Raw genomic sequence first — 17,381 nt, forward strand, 5'->3', positions numbered from 1 at the left:
ACTTCCTGTTCCCTCTGAAACTAGTGAACTTAATGATGTTCACTTTTGTCATAATCCTACAACAGCATCATGTCTTAGTCAACCACAAGTTCCATTCAAGAAGACAACTCTCTATTAAAGAAATAGAGATCCAAAAGCTCATTTTCTCCTGTTTTTAAATCAATGTTATCTCTTAGTGTCACCAGTTGTACCTGCCATGGCTTTTTTCGGTAGCATCCGCTCCAGCGTATTATAGAATTTTCCCATCTTAAGTGAAATGTGGCCAGCTAGATACTACAAACGCTCCCTGTTTCATTTTGTATTTTAACTTTTTGCTGCATATTGAAGCATGGCTTACATGATTTCCATTGACGCTTCTAAAATTATAGATCTGCTTTGAAGTCTTTCTTGCTATTCAATTCACATTTTTAATTTCTCAATTTTATCCCATTATTATAGTTATGTCCCTTGTGCCACAAAATATTCCACCACTTTCTGATTGGTGTCTCATCCTTCAAATACTCTAGAAAGTTGTTATGTCTAGAACCCTGAGCGGGTACGCAATTTACATCTACATCCGATCCATGATTCCCAAAAATGATCTGCGGATATCCGTGGATTTGCAGGGCTCTAATCATGTCCCCTTTTTGCCATGTTTAGACAAGCTGTAAACATTCAGCTGTTTTTCGCATAAATTGGTGCTTTTAGATTATTCCTGTTTTTTCCAGGCAAACACTTTTTTGCTTTTTATAAAGTTACAGAATTAGTGGCTAAAGGGGTTGCCATACATGTGAACTTTAGTGAAGCATTTCAATGAAACATTATATCAGACTTTCCCAGAATTAGTTTAGGCTGACTTGGGTAGGAACATTCACATGTGTTGAAAACTGGCTACAGGATTATAAAACTGCAGTGGGGAGAGATGGTCAATGGGATACTAACCATTAATCTCTTTATTACAGGTATTATCACTGAAAAACAGAGTGAACAGAATATTAATGAAATTCATTCAGTTCATCAAACAAGGCATTTCAATGATGTCTGGCTCCAAACCGCCTCTTGCTACGTTGTTGGCATGTTACCAATGCCCTGTGTTTCCTGTTGCTGTTCATCTTTATTACTTGATGCAAATAGGGTGACTTGACTACTGGTATGCAAAATGCTCTGGTCATTACAGCTATGTTCTCTCTTTGCATCATATACTTTAAGAGGGCAGATCAAATATGAACTTTGGGTTTGTAAAGTTCTTAACCGGGGCGTAGGCCTTGTGTTATGTTTGAGAGCGCTCTGTTGAGATTAGGGCCCAATTGTCCTAGACCAGGGGTTCTCAAACTGGGGGTCGGGACCCCTCAGGGGGTTGTGAGGTTATTACATTGGGGGTCGCGAACTGTAAATCTCCACCCCATGCCCCGTTTTGCCTCCAGCATTTATAATGGGTTAAATATATTTAAAAGTTTTTAATTTATAAGGGGCGTCGCATTCAGAGGCTTTCTGTGTGAGGAGTCACCAGTAAAAAAAAGTTTGAGAGCCACTGTCCTAGACGCTGCACAACCAGGATCTGCCTGAGGAGTTTGTAGTCTGTATAGCAGAGTCACAATGGGTGAGAGGGGGAACATGGGTCTGAGTGGGGGAATGTCTATGCTATAATTTTTAGCCTTGTAGCATGAGCTTGATTCAGTTTACCTGGACTCTTAAACTTGCTGCTGTGGTTCCCCCCATTGTAGACATACCCTGAGACAGACTGATGCACATGTGTGGCTGTTGATGCCCAAGATTTTAGCTGATGTAGTTGTTCTCTGCTTTGCTTCTGCCAATGGGAGTGTGGGAGAGGCAGGGTTGGCCAAAGGCTCAGCAGCTAAAGGCAGGATGGGGGTAGATTTGAAGTGCAGAGCTGAGATGGCACAGTGTCTTGCTAGCATGAGATGGAGGCAGAGGGGGTGGGTGGTAGTTGGTATGTCAAGGTCATGCCCCATTTTCCACAGGCTGTGGCTGCAGCAGGGAGCAAGGAATAGCCCCTTTCACCCCAGGACTCTGCAGCAGCGAGGGTTTGGGGATCAGGCAGTGGGTTCATGACCCATTCTCTCCCAACCTATGGATGCAGTGGGAGAGTATTGCAGAGGGGGTAATGTGCCTGCTCCTCTCCTGGGACATGGTGCAGAAGGGGTATGGTGGGCCTGCATGGTTCTGTTCTACAAATCACCTGCTGAGAGCAAACATCTTGTCTCTGCTTTCCCAGGTGGTGTTGCAGCCCTACTTCCACAAATGCAAGCTTATCATAGCCCTGCTGGGAGGGACCTCACCTCTGCTCTCCTTGCTAAGTGTTCAGTGGAGTACAAGGCATGGAGGAATGGTGGGGGGTGGGGGGCAAGGAGACTGAATTAGGTATTAGTGAGGGGAAGGGATGGCAGAAGACATGCTAAAGCTGAAAAAAATGGAGAAATTGGCCTTGTTTTTGACTTAATTGGCTTGTGAGTTGCTTGTTGGCTAGTTTTTGGCTTGTAGCTTGTTGCTTCTTTTTTTGATTGGCTTGCGGCAAGCGGGGTGGGTCGGGGGGAAGCAGGGGCAAGGGAGGGGGGAGAGAGTCAGGGGTGCACAGCGGGCCCACCACAGTCCCAGACTGCATGTCAGGGGGATCTAGTCACATAGAGTGTTGGGGTTCTTAGGGATTGGCTTGTTCTGATCTTGTTTTGAAATGGGATTAGCTTGATTTTTGGCTTATTGTGAAAGTCGGGGTGCTTATTTACCACGTGAAAGTTGACAACTGTGGATGGCAGTAGAGGTATTGGAGGGCAGTGAGGATGTCATGGGACTGGAGGGGGTGAGGTTTGCATTTGGGAATATTGGAGGAATATTGGGGAAAATTACAGTAATTTGAAAACATTGGTCAGAATGGCTTTAAATGTCCAGGTTGGCATGTGCACTTTACTTACTGTCTCAGCATGTCTCTTCTGCTTAACTTGTCATTAAGGTAACACCATACAGCACCAGACCACCCTGTCACAGCTGCGTATCCCTCACCTTCCCCTTAACACTGCAACTCCTCACACTATCTTCAGTAGTGGCCAGCGTGGCTAGTACTGCATGCTGAGATGCTATTCCAGTGTTTGGTAGAGGGCACTGACTACCAGGCTCTGCTGCTCTCCTAGATGCACCCTTTTCCTTTGGGAGGTGGGGGCTCCTCCCGAGCTCCCTGGCCACATGCCATAGCATTGCACTGTGGCTGTTTCCATGGCCATGTGAGGGGTCTCCAACGTCTTGGGCGGGGCTGGGTCCTGTCACCGTCTGCATGGTGAGGGGGTCCCTGCCCAGCATAGTTACAAACCGCTGTTGGCACAGTTTGCTAGTGGTAGCAATTACTGACACCCAGGTGTTCTCTTTTGCTGGCCTGTCACAACTTGCAGCCTCTCCCTTTCCCCATTCTCTAGTCCAGGGATAGCAAGTTGTGATGACTGGGGTTTTCCCCTCACAATATGGTACCTCTCACCTTTCCCCATCTCCTGGTCCAGGGATGGTAAGTGGTGATAGATGGGGATTTGTCTGTCACAATTTACTATCATCTTTCCCAATCCTCTGGTCCAGGGGTAACAAATTGTGACAGATGGGGAGCCATCTCACCACAATTTGCTACCGTTGTGAAATCTCTCTCAAATTTGGACACACATAACGGTATTTTTGTAATTTGGAAAAACTTTCTACAGAGTTAAACCTCAGACCTATTGTATGTAAATCACTGAATAAAAGTGTTATTTCTTTTAGTCTCTTTCCATTGTATATTAGGCCATACAGTTTCTATAATAAACATTTAATGCACACAAGTGAAAATAATATAAAACATTAGAGTCTAAAAGTCTACTCAGTCCTACTTCTTGTTCAGTGAATCGCTCAGACAATCAAGTTTGATTACCTTTTCAGGAGATAATGCTGCCTGCTTCTTGTTTACAATGTCACCTGAAAGTGAGAACATGCGTTTGCATGGCACTGTTGTAGTTGGCGTCACAAGATATTTACGTGCCAGATGCGGTCAAGATTCATATATCCCTTCATGCTTTGCCCACCATTCTAGAGGACACGTTTCCATGTGGATGATGGGTTATGTTCGATAACAATCCAAAGCAGTGTGGACTGACACATGTTCATTTTCATCATCTGATTCAGATGACACCAACAGAAGGTTGATTTTCTTTTTTGGTGGTTCAGATTCTGTAATTTCCACATTGGACTGGTGCTCTTTTAAGACTTCTAAAAACAGGCTCCACACCTCATCTTTCTCAGATTTTGGAAGGCACTTAAGATTCCTAAACCTTGGGTTGATTGCCGTAGCTATTTTTAGAAATCTCACATTGGTACTTTCTTTGCATTTTGTCAAATCTGTAGTGAAAGTGTTCTTAAATTGAACAACATGTGCTGGGTCGTCATCCAAAACTGCCATAACACAAAGTATATGGCAGAATGCAATGAAAACAGAGCAGGAGACATACAATTCTCCCCCAAGGAGTTCAGTCACAAATTTAATTAATGCATTTTTTTAATGAGTCATTGGCATGGAAGCATGTCCTATGGAACGGTGGCCAAAGCATGAAGGGGCATACGAATGTTTAGCAGACCTGGCATGTAAATACCTAGCAATGCCAGCTACAACAGTGCCATGCAAACACCTGTTGTTATTTTCAGGTGACATTGTAAATAAGCAGGCAGTATTATTTCCTGTAAATGTAAACAAACTTGTTTTAGTGATTGTCTGAACAAGAAGTAAGACTGTGTGGATTTGTTGGGTCTGAAGTTTTACATTGTTTTGATTTTGAGTACAGTTATGTAACAAAAAAATCTACATTTGTAAATTGCACTTTCACGATAGAGATTGCACTCCAGTACTTGTATGAGGTGAATTGAAAAATACTATTTTATCATTTTTACAGTGCAAATATTTGTAATAAAAAATAGTATAGTGAGCACTGTACACTTTGTATTGTGTTGTAAATTAAAATCAAATATTTGAAAATGTAGAAAAACATCCCAAATATTTAATACATTGCAATTGCTATTCTATTCTTTGACAGTGCAATTAAAACTGTGATTAATTGTGATTGTTTGTGTTAATCGCGTGAGTTAACTGCGATTAATCGACAGCCCTATTTTCAACACTAAATCTGTACTTTGGCGCGTGCGCACACACGCTTATTGCCCTCTGATTTTATTTCAGAAACACTGTCTCAGATCTTTTCCTGAGTGCTGAAATGCAAGAGTTTAACCTCTCTGTATTTTTTACCTCAGAATAGCTCTTGCACCTTAGTTACCCCGCGGTTTAAAAAAAAAAAAAATCACCTCTCTAAATTGTGAGGAAAAGCCCTAAAGGATAGATTCATAAAGGGACTTGGGCATTGTGATACTGAGCATCATGATGCCTTTTAGCTGCCTAGAAAGTCATAGGAACATCACTGTGATCCACAAAGCCTGGATTAGGTGTCTAGGCTCCATGTACAATGAATAGAGAGAGAAAAGTACTTTAGAATCTGATCCACAAAAGTCTGCATGCTCAGCGGGGAATTGCCTCAACTAATCAATGGGAGATGCCAATTAGAGAGGTGTCTTCTAAGTCATGTCTCTTCTCAGAGTTCAGTGCCTAAATATCCACTGCAGTTAGGTGCCTAGCTCTCAGGCCTGGCTTTAGGTCTATTCTCCTGAATTGGGCCCCACGCCTAAGAGGGCCCCGGGCCCAGTGGTGAGCTGGAGCCAGTTCCCAAGCTCTGGCAGCTGTCCGCTGCACCCCCGGCCCCAGCTCATCTCCCCCTCCTCCCCTGAACGCTCCGCCCCCCTTCTTCTTCCCCTCCCCTGCTTTCCGCGAATCAGATGTTCGCGCGGGAAGCCTGGAAACAAGCAGCAGCAGGTAAGCTGGGGCGGGCAGGTGTGAGGAGGGCTCCAGGGAGGTGTGGCGCGGCTCAGTCCGGCTCCGGCCCCGGCCCCGACTCTGGCCAGGCGGCGCAGCTCCGGCCCCGGCGCAGCTCCAGTGGGGGGTAAGCGGCATGGTAAGAGACTGGGGGTGGGTTGGATAAGGCCAGGGGCAGGGAGTCCCAGGGACAGGGAGCAGGTGGGGGGTTGGATCGGGCAGAGGTTCTGTGGGGGCGGTCAGGGGACGGGGAATGCGGGGCGGTTGGGTAGGCGTGGGAGTTCCGGGAGTCTGTCAGGGTGGTGGTGGATGGGGTCAGGGGGAGGGGAGGTTGGGTAGGGGGGAGGGTCCTGGGGGGCAGTTAGGGTGGGGGGTCTCAGGAAGGAGTGGTCAGGGGACAAGGAGCGGGCGGGGGGGTTTATGGGTTGCGGTTTCTGAGGGGGGCAGTTGGGGGCAGGACATGGGTGGGGGTCGGATTGGGGGTGGGGGTGTACTCACCGGGCGGTTCTTCGGCGGCAGGTCCTTCACCCGCTGGAGACGTGCCGCCGAAGACCCGGTAGGGAACCGGTTCCTAAGATTTTGGCAGCTCATCACTGCCGCACTTCCTAAAGCCGGCCCTGCTAGCTCTGCCTATTGATCCATGAATGGGAACCCCTCCTGGAGTCAAGTGACATAGGTATGTAAGCTGTTTCTTGTGAGAATGAGCTAGGCAGATGCCTGACTCCAAACAAAACAGCTGGATGAGATGCCCACTTTATAACTTTTAGCCCAGTATTGAAGCATTCACCTAAGAGGTGGGAGACCCCTGTTCAAATCCCTTCTTTCCCTCTGCTTGAGGGGAGAATTGAATGTGGGTCTCCCACATGCCAGGCATCTGCTCTAATACTGGGTTGTAAAGTGGTATTTATAAGATGGATAGTAACACTATATCCTCCCCTGGCCAGATTATGAATGGAACCCAATCCAGTCGGTGGCCTCTGAGCATGCCTACCAGATCAGGCCCCACTTTCAAGATAGGCATTTGCCTGTATATTTTCCCCGGTTTGTGAATCACTCTGGGGCTTAGGTGGGAAACAGGCATTCAGATGGTTAAAGTAAGTCAGAAGTGCACATGCTCAGAGGCAGAAACTTAAGATGCCTAGGGAGCTTTTACCCTGAAAACATAGGTGCTGAGTTTAGGTGTCTGAAGTGTTTGGTGGGAGATTTGGAAATCACAGTGGAGACTAAATCAGGGACTTAGACAGCTAAACCCAGACTTAGTTGCCTAAGTACCTTTGTGAATTTAGCCCTGAGTCTCTGTAATGTGTCCATAACATGTAGTGTATGTGCCTGGCTTTGTTAGATCTTTATAAGAATGTCAGTGTTCTCCTTTTCAAAACACTTCTATGTGTTGTCAGTAAAACCATCCCTCACAGGAGAGACATGCCATGTTCTTGCATTAATCAGCCACTGATGTAATATGGCTGTCTTAAGCAGATATATTTATAACATTTTTCCCCTTGAGCTCTGATTGGTTCAGCTATCACTGTGATGAAATAGGGAGCAACCTGCCAGGTCACTTGGTTATAATGAAAACATCCTGTACAGCTTCAGAAACAAATATGTAGCATGTCTAGTAAATACCACATCCTATTCCTGGATGTTTTTGGGCCAGGTGACCAACCTTGCACTTTGCATGTGTGCTGAGACACAACATTACAATGTTTTAAGTAAACTGAAAATATTTGTGTTGCAGCTTATCAGACTGTGTCCTTGCAGCTTTGTGGATGTCAGAGTCATGGACTCCGTGATAATGCAAGAAAGATGTAAGAAACAATGCTGTGTTTGTAAGTTAAATCTTCCTGGAGCAGTTAGTAAAAGACAAGGTTTATATCACATGTGGTTAGTGAGCAGATAGAGGCTGAATTCAAAGAGGGATCTTCACAGTTAAAGAACCAAAAATGTGGATCAGTTGGTTAATTATAATGGGAGAAGAGTGCCACCATTTTATATACATTGCTTATCAAGAGGATTGCTGTACAGCTAGGCCACCATCCTCTATGTGCACAGCAGCATCTACCATCACAGTCAGGCCTTCATTCTCCTGAATAGGTCCTGAGTAGTGCAGGGCAGAGCGAGCGAGTGAGCAAGCAAAATCACCTTACATTTTTAGGTCACTAGTGGGATTTTCAAAAGCATCTAGTGCTTTCAACCTTTAAAAATCTGGCCTTTAGTTGATATTTGGGAACCACATTGAACCCACATGTGGTGATGTGAAAAAACACCAACGTCCTGGATAGAGAGGCAAAATAACAGTTGACAAAGGCAATCCCCATTTGTAGATCAAAGGAAACTGAAGAAGTTTTGACCAGTCCAGGAAATCAATTAGTCTTGAAGTCAGGTAATTCCAAAGAATAAATTTATACACGAGAAAGGAGTTTTTAATTCTAAATGTTGTTAATATCAATACAAAGAGGAAGTGTTATACTAGAAACACTGAGAATGTGATTGCTGAAGGTACTAGCAACTATTATTTGCAATGATTGTTATTAAAATGTAAATAGCACAATGACAGCCATCTGCATACAGGTAAAGAAGGTTAATGCAGGTGGACTAAGACTAGTAAAAATAACATTTTAAAAAGTAAATAATTTAAAGGCATGAAATTTGGTTTACAAGAAAAAGTGTCAGATTCGGGCAATCAGAGCAGCAGCCAAAACAAGTTTACGAATTGCTATGATGCTTCATGCAGACAAATAAGTGGATACGTTTTTTTTTAAACACTAAAAACGTGTCTGAGAATTATAATTTTTGGAGGGGGAAATGGCAGCCCAAATATTTCAGGGAATCGAGTCTCCTGTGGCAGCTCACTGAGTAGCTCTCATCAGCCAGGGACTAGCTGCCCCGCATTGGGGATGCGGGGAGGGTCGTGCACGCTGCCCTCAAGCGCACAGGCCTGGGACGCGAGTGCTGAGAGCTGCTGCCCTGCCAAGGCGGAGGGTGCACGACTCTGCCCCCCACACCCAATTTGTGCAACCTCTGCAGCCTGGGGCTCACGCCATTTGGGGTCACCGGCCCCCTCTGCCACTGCCAGGCTCTGTCTCAACCCTGTTCTTAACCCCGGCCCGTGACTTCGCCCCTCTCCTTCCGCTGCCTCCTGCTCTTGATCGCCCCGCGCACGCGCAGTTTGGGCCCTGCGCGTCCCTCCGCCTTGAGCCCGGAGAGCGGGAAGCGGCAAGCGGCGTTAGCCCGCCTGAGGGCAGCGGCTCGCTGTCCCGGAGCATGCGCGGCACGCGCTAGGTAACGGTCAACCAGCGATCGCCGCCGCGTAACGCTAGGGCCATGGCGGAGCGCCTGCTGCTGCGGGCGCGGCGGGGCGGTCGTGGGACCCGCTCGGTGTCGCTCCGCGGGAGGCGGCTGCAGCGCGTACCCCGGGGCCTGGCGAGCCTCCCGGGGCTGCGGGCCCTGAGCCTGCGCGACAACGAGCTGCGCTGTCTGCCCGTCGAGCTGGGCGGCCTGAGCCGGGTGAGGACCCGCAGGCGGCTGCCACCTCCCCGCCTGGAGCCGCGCCCTGGGCCCCAGCGTGTAGCCGGGCGGATGCGGGGCCAGGGCGCGCTTAGCCTCCTGCCGCCCGAGCCCAGTGTCTCAGATGCGGAGTCGCTCGCTCCTCGCCCACGCAGAGCCTGGCCGCTGCGATTCACGAGGGCTGCAGCCACCCACCAGCCCCGGCCTCTTAGCATCTCCCATCGCTACTGGCCTGCCCCCGCCGCGCCTGTGCCGCTGCCCTTTCTCCCCATCGCACTGCTGGCGCCGGGGTCCCTTGCCTGCTCCCCGCAGTGGTGGCTCACTGGGAGAACTTTTGCCATGCGGGAGACCTGGGTTTGATTCCCTGCTCCTAGAACGCTTAGTTTTGCGGGTCATACTAAGTGAGGATGTGGGGCCCCGTCCGGTTTTATAACCCATGCCCCTTTTCTCGATAAGAACTAAACATGTCAAAAGCCGGGATGAGAGTTGTGGCAGCTCCAGATGTGGAAAGAAGAGTTTATCTCAGACCTCAGGTGGTGCAGCGATCCTTTGACTGTAGCTGCTAGCTGACATCAAGGCCCCCCTCCCTATGAAACTTCTAGAAAGTGCAGGAGTCTGGGATCAGTCTCTTACTTCCATTTGCATCACATTTTAATAAACTTTTTTCCTAACTTTAGCTGAAATAAGTGGTCACTCCTGACAATATAACATAACAGTAAGGTGCATACAGTTAGAAAAACACATTGTCTCAAAACCCTAGTTTTTAGTTGGTCATCTTTTATTGTAGGTCCTCCTTGGTCTCATTCAGAATTTTGAACACCCTGGTTAATGGCAAATATCTATAATTAGTGACTGAATTGCCCAATAATACCTGTCTAAACTATCCAAAATTAATTAAGATGACAAGTGGAAGCTGTATTTGTAATACAAATGATTTGGTTCTTCAGGTTTGATCAGATTAAATAAGGATTAATTTAACCAGCTACTGGATCAAGTGGAATGTGCAGAGTATAATGTATGTATGTATGGTGGGGAATAGTTTCATACTGTTTATTACCATATATGTAGTTAGGGTGTGCCAGGCTTTCCAGTCTAAGATTGTATTATTAATGGATCATAAACTTGATAGTGGAAGTTTGACTACAGGCTTAAATTTGGCTTTATCATGGTTCAGCGTGGGATTAATATACATTTCTTTAAACCAATTCCTTTTTTTTTTAAATATTCTGGTAAAATTCAAACTACTTTACTTTAAAAATACCTAAAACCTGTAACTGTGGCAAGAAAACAAGTGCATATATTTTCCCATTATTTTAAAAAGGATTTTTACTCTATGCTGAGAGGACACAGGGAAGTGCTGATCATCTCACAGTGTAATCTGGAGATGTCCTGAGGCAGAGCCTTTGCTATTCAATGTGTGTGATTCTGGAAAAGTCTCTCTTCATTGTTGCATCCTAGGGTTTATCTGTGTCAGCCTCTGGGTTTTAGATTTATTTTAGGGCTGTCAATCGCAGTTAACTCAAGTGATTAACTCAAAAAAATGAACTGTGATTAAAAAAATTAATCACGATTAATCGCACTGTTAATAGAATACCAACTGAAATTTATTAAATATTTTTGGATGTTTTTCTACATTTTCAAATATAATGATTTTTATTACAACACAGAATACAAAGTGTACATTGCTCACTTTATATTATTTTTATTACAAATATTTGCACTGTAAAAATAATAAACAAAAGAAATACTATTTTTAAATTCACCTCATACAAGTACTGTAGTGCAATCTGTTTATCGTGAAAGTGTAACTTACAAATGTAGATTTTTTTTTTGTTACATAACTGCACTCAAAAACAAAACGTAAAACTTTAGAGCCTACAAGTCCACTCAGTCCTATTTCTTGTTCAGCCAATTGCTAAGACAAGTTTGTTTAGATTTACGGAAGATACTTTTGACTGTTTCTTATTTACAATGTCACGTGAAAGTGAGAACAGGCGTTCGCATGGCACTTTTGTAGCCAGCATTGGCAAGATATTACGTGCCAGATATGCTAAACATTCATATGCCCCTTCATGCTTTGGCGACCATTCCAGAGGACATGCTTCCATGCTGATGATGCTTGTTAAAAAAAAAAATGTGTTAATTAAATTTCTGACTGAACTCCTTGGGGAAGAATTGTATGTCCCCTACTTTGTTTTACCCACATTCTGCCATATATTTAATGTTATAGCAGTCTCGGATGATGACACATGTTGTTCATTTTAAGAACACTTTCACTGCAGATTTCACAAAATGCAAAGAAGGTCCCAATGTGAGATTTCTAAAGATAGCTACGGCACTCAACCCCAGGTTTAAGAGTCTAAAGTGCCTTCCAAAATCTGAGAGGGTCGAGGTGTGGAGCATTCAGAAGTCTTAAAAGAGCAATACTCCAATGTGGAAACTACAGAACCCGAACCACCAAAAAAGAAAATCAGCCTTCTGATGGTGGCATCTGACTCAGATGATGAAAATGAATATGCATCGTTCACTCTGCTTTGGATCGTTATTGAGCAGAACCCGTCATCAGCATGGACGCATGTCTTCTGGAATGTTGGTTGAAGCATGAAGGGGCATATGAATCTTTAGCGCATCTGGCATGTAAATATCTTGTGATGCCGGCTACAACAGTGCCATGCGAAAACCTGTTCTCACATTCGGGTGACTTTGTAAACAAGCCCTGGGCAGTATTATCTCCTGCAAATTGTAACCAAACTTGTTTGAGTGATTTGGCTGAAGTAGGACTAAGTGGACTTGTAGGTTCTAAAGTTTTACATTGTTTTATTTTTGAATGCAGTTATTTTTTGTACATAATTCTACATTTGTAAGTTCAACTTTCATTATAAAGAGATTGCACTACAGTACTTGTACAGTAACTCCTCACTTAAAGTCATCCTGGCTAACGTTGTTTCGTTGTTACGTTGCTGATCAGTTAGGGAACATGCTCGTTTAAAGTTGTGCAATGCTCCCTTCTAACGTCGTTTGGCAGCTGCCTGCTTTGTCTACTGCTTGCAGGAAGAGCCCCCTGGTGGGGGCTTGAAACCAGGGTGGACCGGCAGCCCCCGCATCAGCTCCCTGTTCCCCTAAGTTCCCTGTGCAGTAGCTGCCTGCAATTCAGTTGTCCTTCCCCCCACTGCCATGTACTGCTCCTGCCCTCTATCTTGGAGCTGCTCCCCGAGACTGCTGCTTACTGTGCAGGGGGGAGGGAAGAAAGAGGGGGCTAATGTCAGGGTGTCCCCCTCCCCCCGGCTCCTGCACCCCGCTTACCTCATCTTCCATAGAGCACGGGGGACACACCAGGGCTCCAGAACGGAGGGAGCTTGCAGCAGCTGCGGTCTCAGCAAGCTGATCTAATTAACAAGGCAGTGTACTTAAAGAGGAAACGTGCATATTGCTTTCTAACACATACTTCCTGCTGCCTTGTAGAGTGAGAGAGTGAACCCTTGAGGGCTCAGCCAATTGCTAGTTCATCATTTAGCAGTAAGGGAAATATCCCACCCTCTGACTTCTCCACCTCAGCTAAGCTTCACAATCATCATCACTGTGTACCAGTATTAAATTGTTGGTTTAAAACTTATACTGTGTGTTTGTGTGTGTGTGTATATATAAATATATATATATGTATATATTGTCTTTTATCTGGTGCAAAAATTTCCCTGCAACCTAACCCCCTCATTTACATTAATTCTTATGGGGAAATGGGATTCGCTTAACATCGTTTCGCTTAAAGTCGCATTTTTCAGGAATATAACTATAACGTTAAGTGAGGAGTTACTGTATTAGGTTGTAATAAAAAATAAATATAAAATGAGCACTGTACACTTTGTATTCTGTGTTCTAATTGAAATCAATATATTTGAAAATGTAGAAAACATCCAAAATATTTAAATATATGGTATTCTATTATTGTTTAACAGTGCGATTAATGGTGATTAATTTTTTTAATTGCTTGACAGCCCTCATTTATTTATGTAATCTGTGTAAGGTATGTCAGCTTTTCTGGGGTATGAAGATTAGTTTTGAGTGTGCAAATATGTATGTGTACTAAATAAACTACACTAATTCCTAGATGTGATTGAGCATTCCTTCACCTTCATCCCTTCAGAAATTATTGAAATTCAAAGGTAAAACTGTTCTTAGTTACACCAGTAACTATTGATTTCGAGAGAGTTATTCTGCATTTATATTTACATAAATGAGAACAGAATCCAGCCGCTTTTCTTAGTATTATTGGTTTGTTATATATTTTGCTGGCAGCTTAATTAGTTGTTTTATGTTAACTGATTAGAAGAGTAAAATGGGATTTTCCTAAAACTAATCTTATGTTATATGAAATTGTTTTATTATATGTACTTTGAATATATGCATTAATTTTCTGTAATATAGGGAGAATAGAAGGGAAATTTAATAAAGGTCTTAATTTCCTGGGCACTTGTGTTTAAAATGTGATCAGCTTGTGTTTTTCAGTCTATCTTTGCTAAGGAGGATACAATGTGTAAGAACATTTATAAATATCTCTTTATAGTTGACGGAACTAAATTTGGGAAACAATATCTTTGAGGAAGTTCCAGAACAGCTGAAATATCTCAGTTCACTGGAAAAGCTTCACTTGTTTGGAAATAAAATTACTACAATATCACCCACAATATTTGGTAAGTCAATGTCAAATGAAAACAGACAATTAAGTAATTAGAGTGTTTTTAGACCTAAACTATAATAACACATTAGCTATTTCATATGTTTGGAGTGAACAGGATTGTTTGGTAAAGTGTGTGGTTTTTTCCATACCTGTTTTATAAACTTATTACTCTGTATGGAAAATTGTAATGTTTGGAAGAAAAAGTTACCTGTTAATGCAGTTTTCTTTATATGCCTGGTTAAATTAGTTCTGTGACCAGTGGCAAGAGTGTCGGAGCCTTCCCAAAAGTGTGTGTGTGGGGGGTCCTCACCCTCCAAGGCCCTGCCCCTAGCCAAGCTGGAAGTCGGAGCGGGGCTAGGAAGTCCCCCCGCCTCCCCCTGCTGCGGTGGGGGTGGGGCCGGGGCCAAAAGCAACCCCCTGCCTGTGTCCCGGGCCCCATGCCCAGGGCAGGTGGAGGGGCCCAGGCTCCCCACAGCTGCCCATGTGGCTCTCCCTGACCCGACTCTGGCTGGGGAGTGCCTTGGAGCTGCAGCTGGGCCATGATAAGAGCTGTGCAGGAAGCTGTGGGGAGTCACGACAGACTCTACCTGCCCGCGGTGCGGGTGGCCTGAGGAGATCAGGTGGAGGGCTACGGCTCTGAAGCACTCTCCTTCCCCCCCCCCCCCCCCCGCCCGGCTGGAGCCGGTTTGGGGAGAGCCATGCAGGCAGCTGTGGGGAGCCGGTGGAGAGTCGTTGACCCTCCACCTCCATCTGCCCTGGGGGGGAGCCTGGCGAGTGGGGACATGGCCTGGGGGTTGCTTTCAGCCCCCTTGCACCGTGGGCAGGTGGAGAGTCTGCACGGCTCCCACAACTCGGCTGGGCTCCATGGGGCCTTGGGGGGAAGAGGAGGGAAAGGGGGCAGGGTTTGCCCCGTCTAGTGGGAGGGCTATGGCCCTCTGGACCCCCCTATTCCGGCGCCACTGAAGAGGTAACAGTAAGCATTAGCAACAATCTGACTAAATTCTCGTTAACAACATTCTCTGAATTAAAATACCTACACACCTAAACTTTGCCATCTCGGATAGAACTAGTGATGTTATGCCTTCAGTACTTGCCTATGGTAGATATTTCACAAGGAAGCAGAAATTTCCTAAAATGCATCGACCTGGTTGTACAGTATTGTACAAAAGGTGGGGGATTATTTCCTGCTGCTTCTTGAGATACTATTATTTTGGCATTTATAACTAAAAATATAAATGTGGTTACTAATAAATTTTTCCAGCTTCTTTTATTTTAAAAATCTAACTAGCATTTGACTCCTTCACCAGAGATCTGCCAAAAAAAATAGCATTTATTTATTTATTTATTAATTATCATGTTTATTTCAGTAATGCTCAGAGGCCCTTCTCGGGATTGCAACCTAATTGTGTTGGCTGATACAGAAACATTAACCAAAGGAACAATTTACCAAGGACTGTGATGGATTTCTCTATCACTGGAAATCATTAAATCAAGATTGGCTATCTTTCTAAAAGATATACTCTAGTTAAAATGAATTAATTTGGTGAAGTCCTCTGGTCTGTGTTATGCAGGAGGTTAGAGTAGATGATCACAGTGGTCCCTTCTTGGCTTATAACTTATGAAGGCAGAGCTGTACAACAAGTCAGAATGAAACCACCTATCATCATGGCAAGATTAAATTACCTCATGACTCAAAAGTAAAGAAAATGTTCTCAAAAATCTGTGCAAAGCCAAAGTTTTCACACAGGTCTACTTTATAGCTGAATGAATGAATGAATGACAGCTATTATTAACAACCATTTGCAAAAAAAGCAAGAAAGAAACTACTGTAAGTCATAAAAAGAGGTGCTTGCCATAAGTATGCTGTCTTTCTGTGATGGAATAATTACACCCCAAGGTCAGTATTCTACATCATTACCAGCATAAGTTATGAAAGAGCAATGATTCATTATCCTTACAGTGTCTTTCTTCAGCAGAATATATATAAAATTGTCAATATTTTTTTTTTATCCAGTATTGTTGTAGCCATGTTTGTCCCAGGATATGATAGAGACAAGGGAGGAAAGGTAGTATCTTTTATTGGACCAGTTTCTGTCGGTGAAAGAAACAAGTGTTCGTGCTACACAGAGCTCTTTTCCAGGTCTGGGAAAAGTATGCCGAGTATCACAGCTAACTACAAGATGGTACAAGTAGTTAGTACATATTCTAAGAGACCATTGAGGGTGAAGTGGCCCGTTAACAGCTCTGTAGTCATAAAAGGGGGATTGCTGAGTTACAAATTGTTGTAATAATCCATAAATCCAGTGTCTTTATTAAGATCATGTTTTTTATTGTCTAGCAAAGTTATAAATTTAAGCTCCCAGGCTTATTTTTTGAAAGCGTTGAGCAAGTTTCCTTTGAGGATGAGGACTGATAGGTCAAGGAAAGTTATCGCTTTGTAATAAGTGTTCACCCAGAGGTTATATGGTGTTTTTTTCTTTAATCATTTTCCTCCATGAGTTCATTTGAGAGCATACTGACTCTCCGGTTTCGCCCACATACTTGTTATTGGAGAATTTTGTGCACTGGATAAGGTACACCACATGTTGTGATATGTATGTGTAGGACGCAGGACCCGTGATAGGCGTATTATGGGGGGTGTTGATCATTATAGCAATGGAGATATGTTTGCAGGTTTTGCATCTGTTGTTCTGGCAGGGTCTGATGCCGCTTTGAGTTGATGTGTCCTGGTCTGTGGGGAGCTTGTTTCTGATGATGAGCTTGGAGAGATTGGGGGGTTGTTTGAAGGCCAGACGAGGGGGTTCAGAAAAGATTTCAGGATGGGGTCCCCATTGAGTATGGTTTGTAGATGTTTGATGATACTCAGGATGGCTTCCATTGTGGGGTGGTAGGTGACAGCTAGGGATGTGTGATCAGCGGGGGTTTCATTTCTGTATTGAAGGAAGTTCTCTTGGGGTATTTGGGTGACCTGTTCCATGATGTGATCTGCTTCTCTGGTGGAGTGTCCTTATTTGGTGAAGGTGGTTTTGTGTGTGTTAAGATGTATATTCTAGGCTTTCTTCTTAGAGCATATTCTGTGGTATCTGAGTGCCTGGCTGTAGGTAACGGATTTCTTGCGGGTGTTTGGGGTGGTTACTGGATCTATGTGTGAGCTGATCAGTGGCTTTCTTGCACATAGCTGTCTGCAGGGTTCTATTGTTGAAGCTGATTGTAGTGTCCAGGAAGATGATGGTAATGTGAAAGTGTTCCAGAGAGAGTTTAATGGACAGGTGGTGGTTGTTGAAGTTGTGGTGGAAATCTATGAGGGAGTTTAAATTTTTTGTCGAGAGGATGAAAATA

At 44.3% G+C, this 17,381-nt stretch overlaps 1 protein-coding gene across 2 annotated transcripts in view; it reads left to right on the forward strand.

The window, feature by feature from the left end:
• The first annotated feature begins 9,150 nt into the window (after nucleotides 1–9,150).
• Nucleotides 9,151–17,381, forward strand: part of LRRC69 (leucine rich repeat containing 69) — a 47,496-nt gene continuing 39,265 nt past the window's right edge. For both annotated transcript variants that reach the window (XM_005291568.4, XM_024105227.3), the window contains exons 1-2: nucleotides 9,151–9,367; nucleotides 13,929–14,055. In XM_005291568.4, coding sequence (XP_005291625.1) covers nucleotides 9,185–9,367; nucleotides 13,929–14,055 — 310 coding nt within the window. In that variant the 5' untranslated portion in view covers nucleotides 9,151–9,184. The remainder of the gene's footprint in view (nucleotides 9,368–13,928; nucleotides 14,056–17,381) is intronic.

The sequence above is a fragment of the Chrysemys picta genome, chromosome 2 (genome assembly GCF_011386835.1).
Source record: "Chrysemys picta bellii isolate R12L10 chromosome 2, ASM1138683v2, whole genome shotgun sequence".
Classification (NCBI taxonomy): Eukaryota; Metazoa; Chordata; order Testudines; family Emydidae; genus Chrysemys; species Chrysemys picta.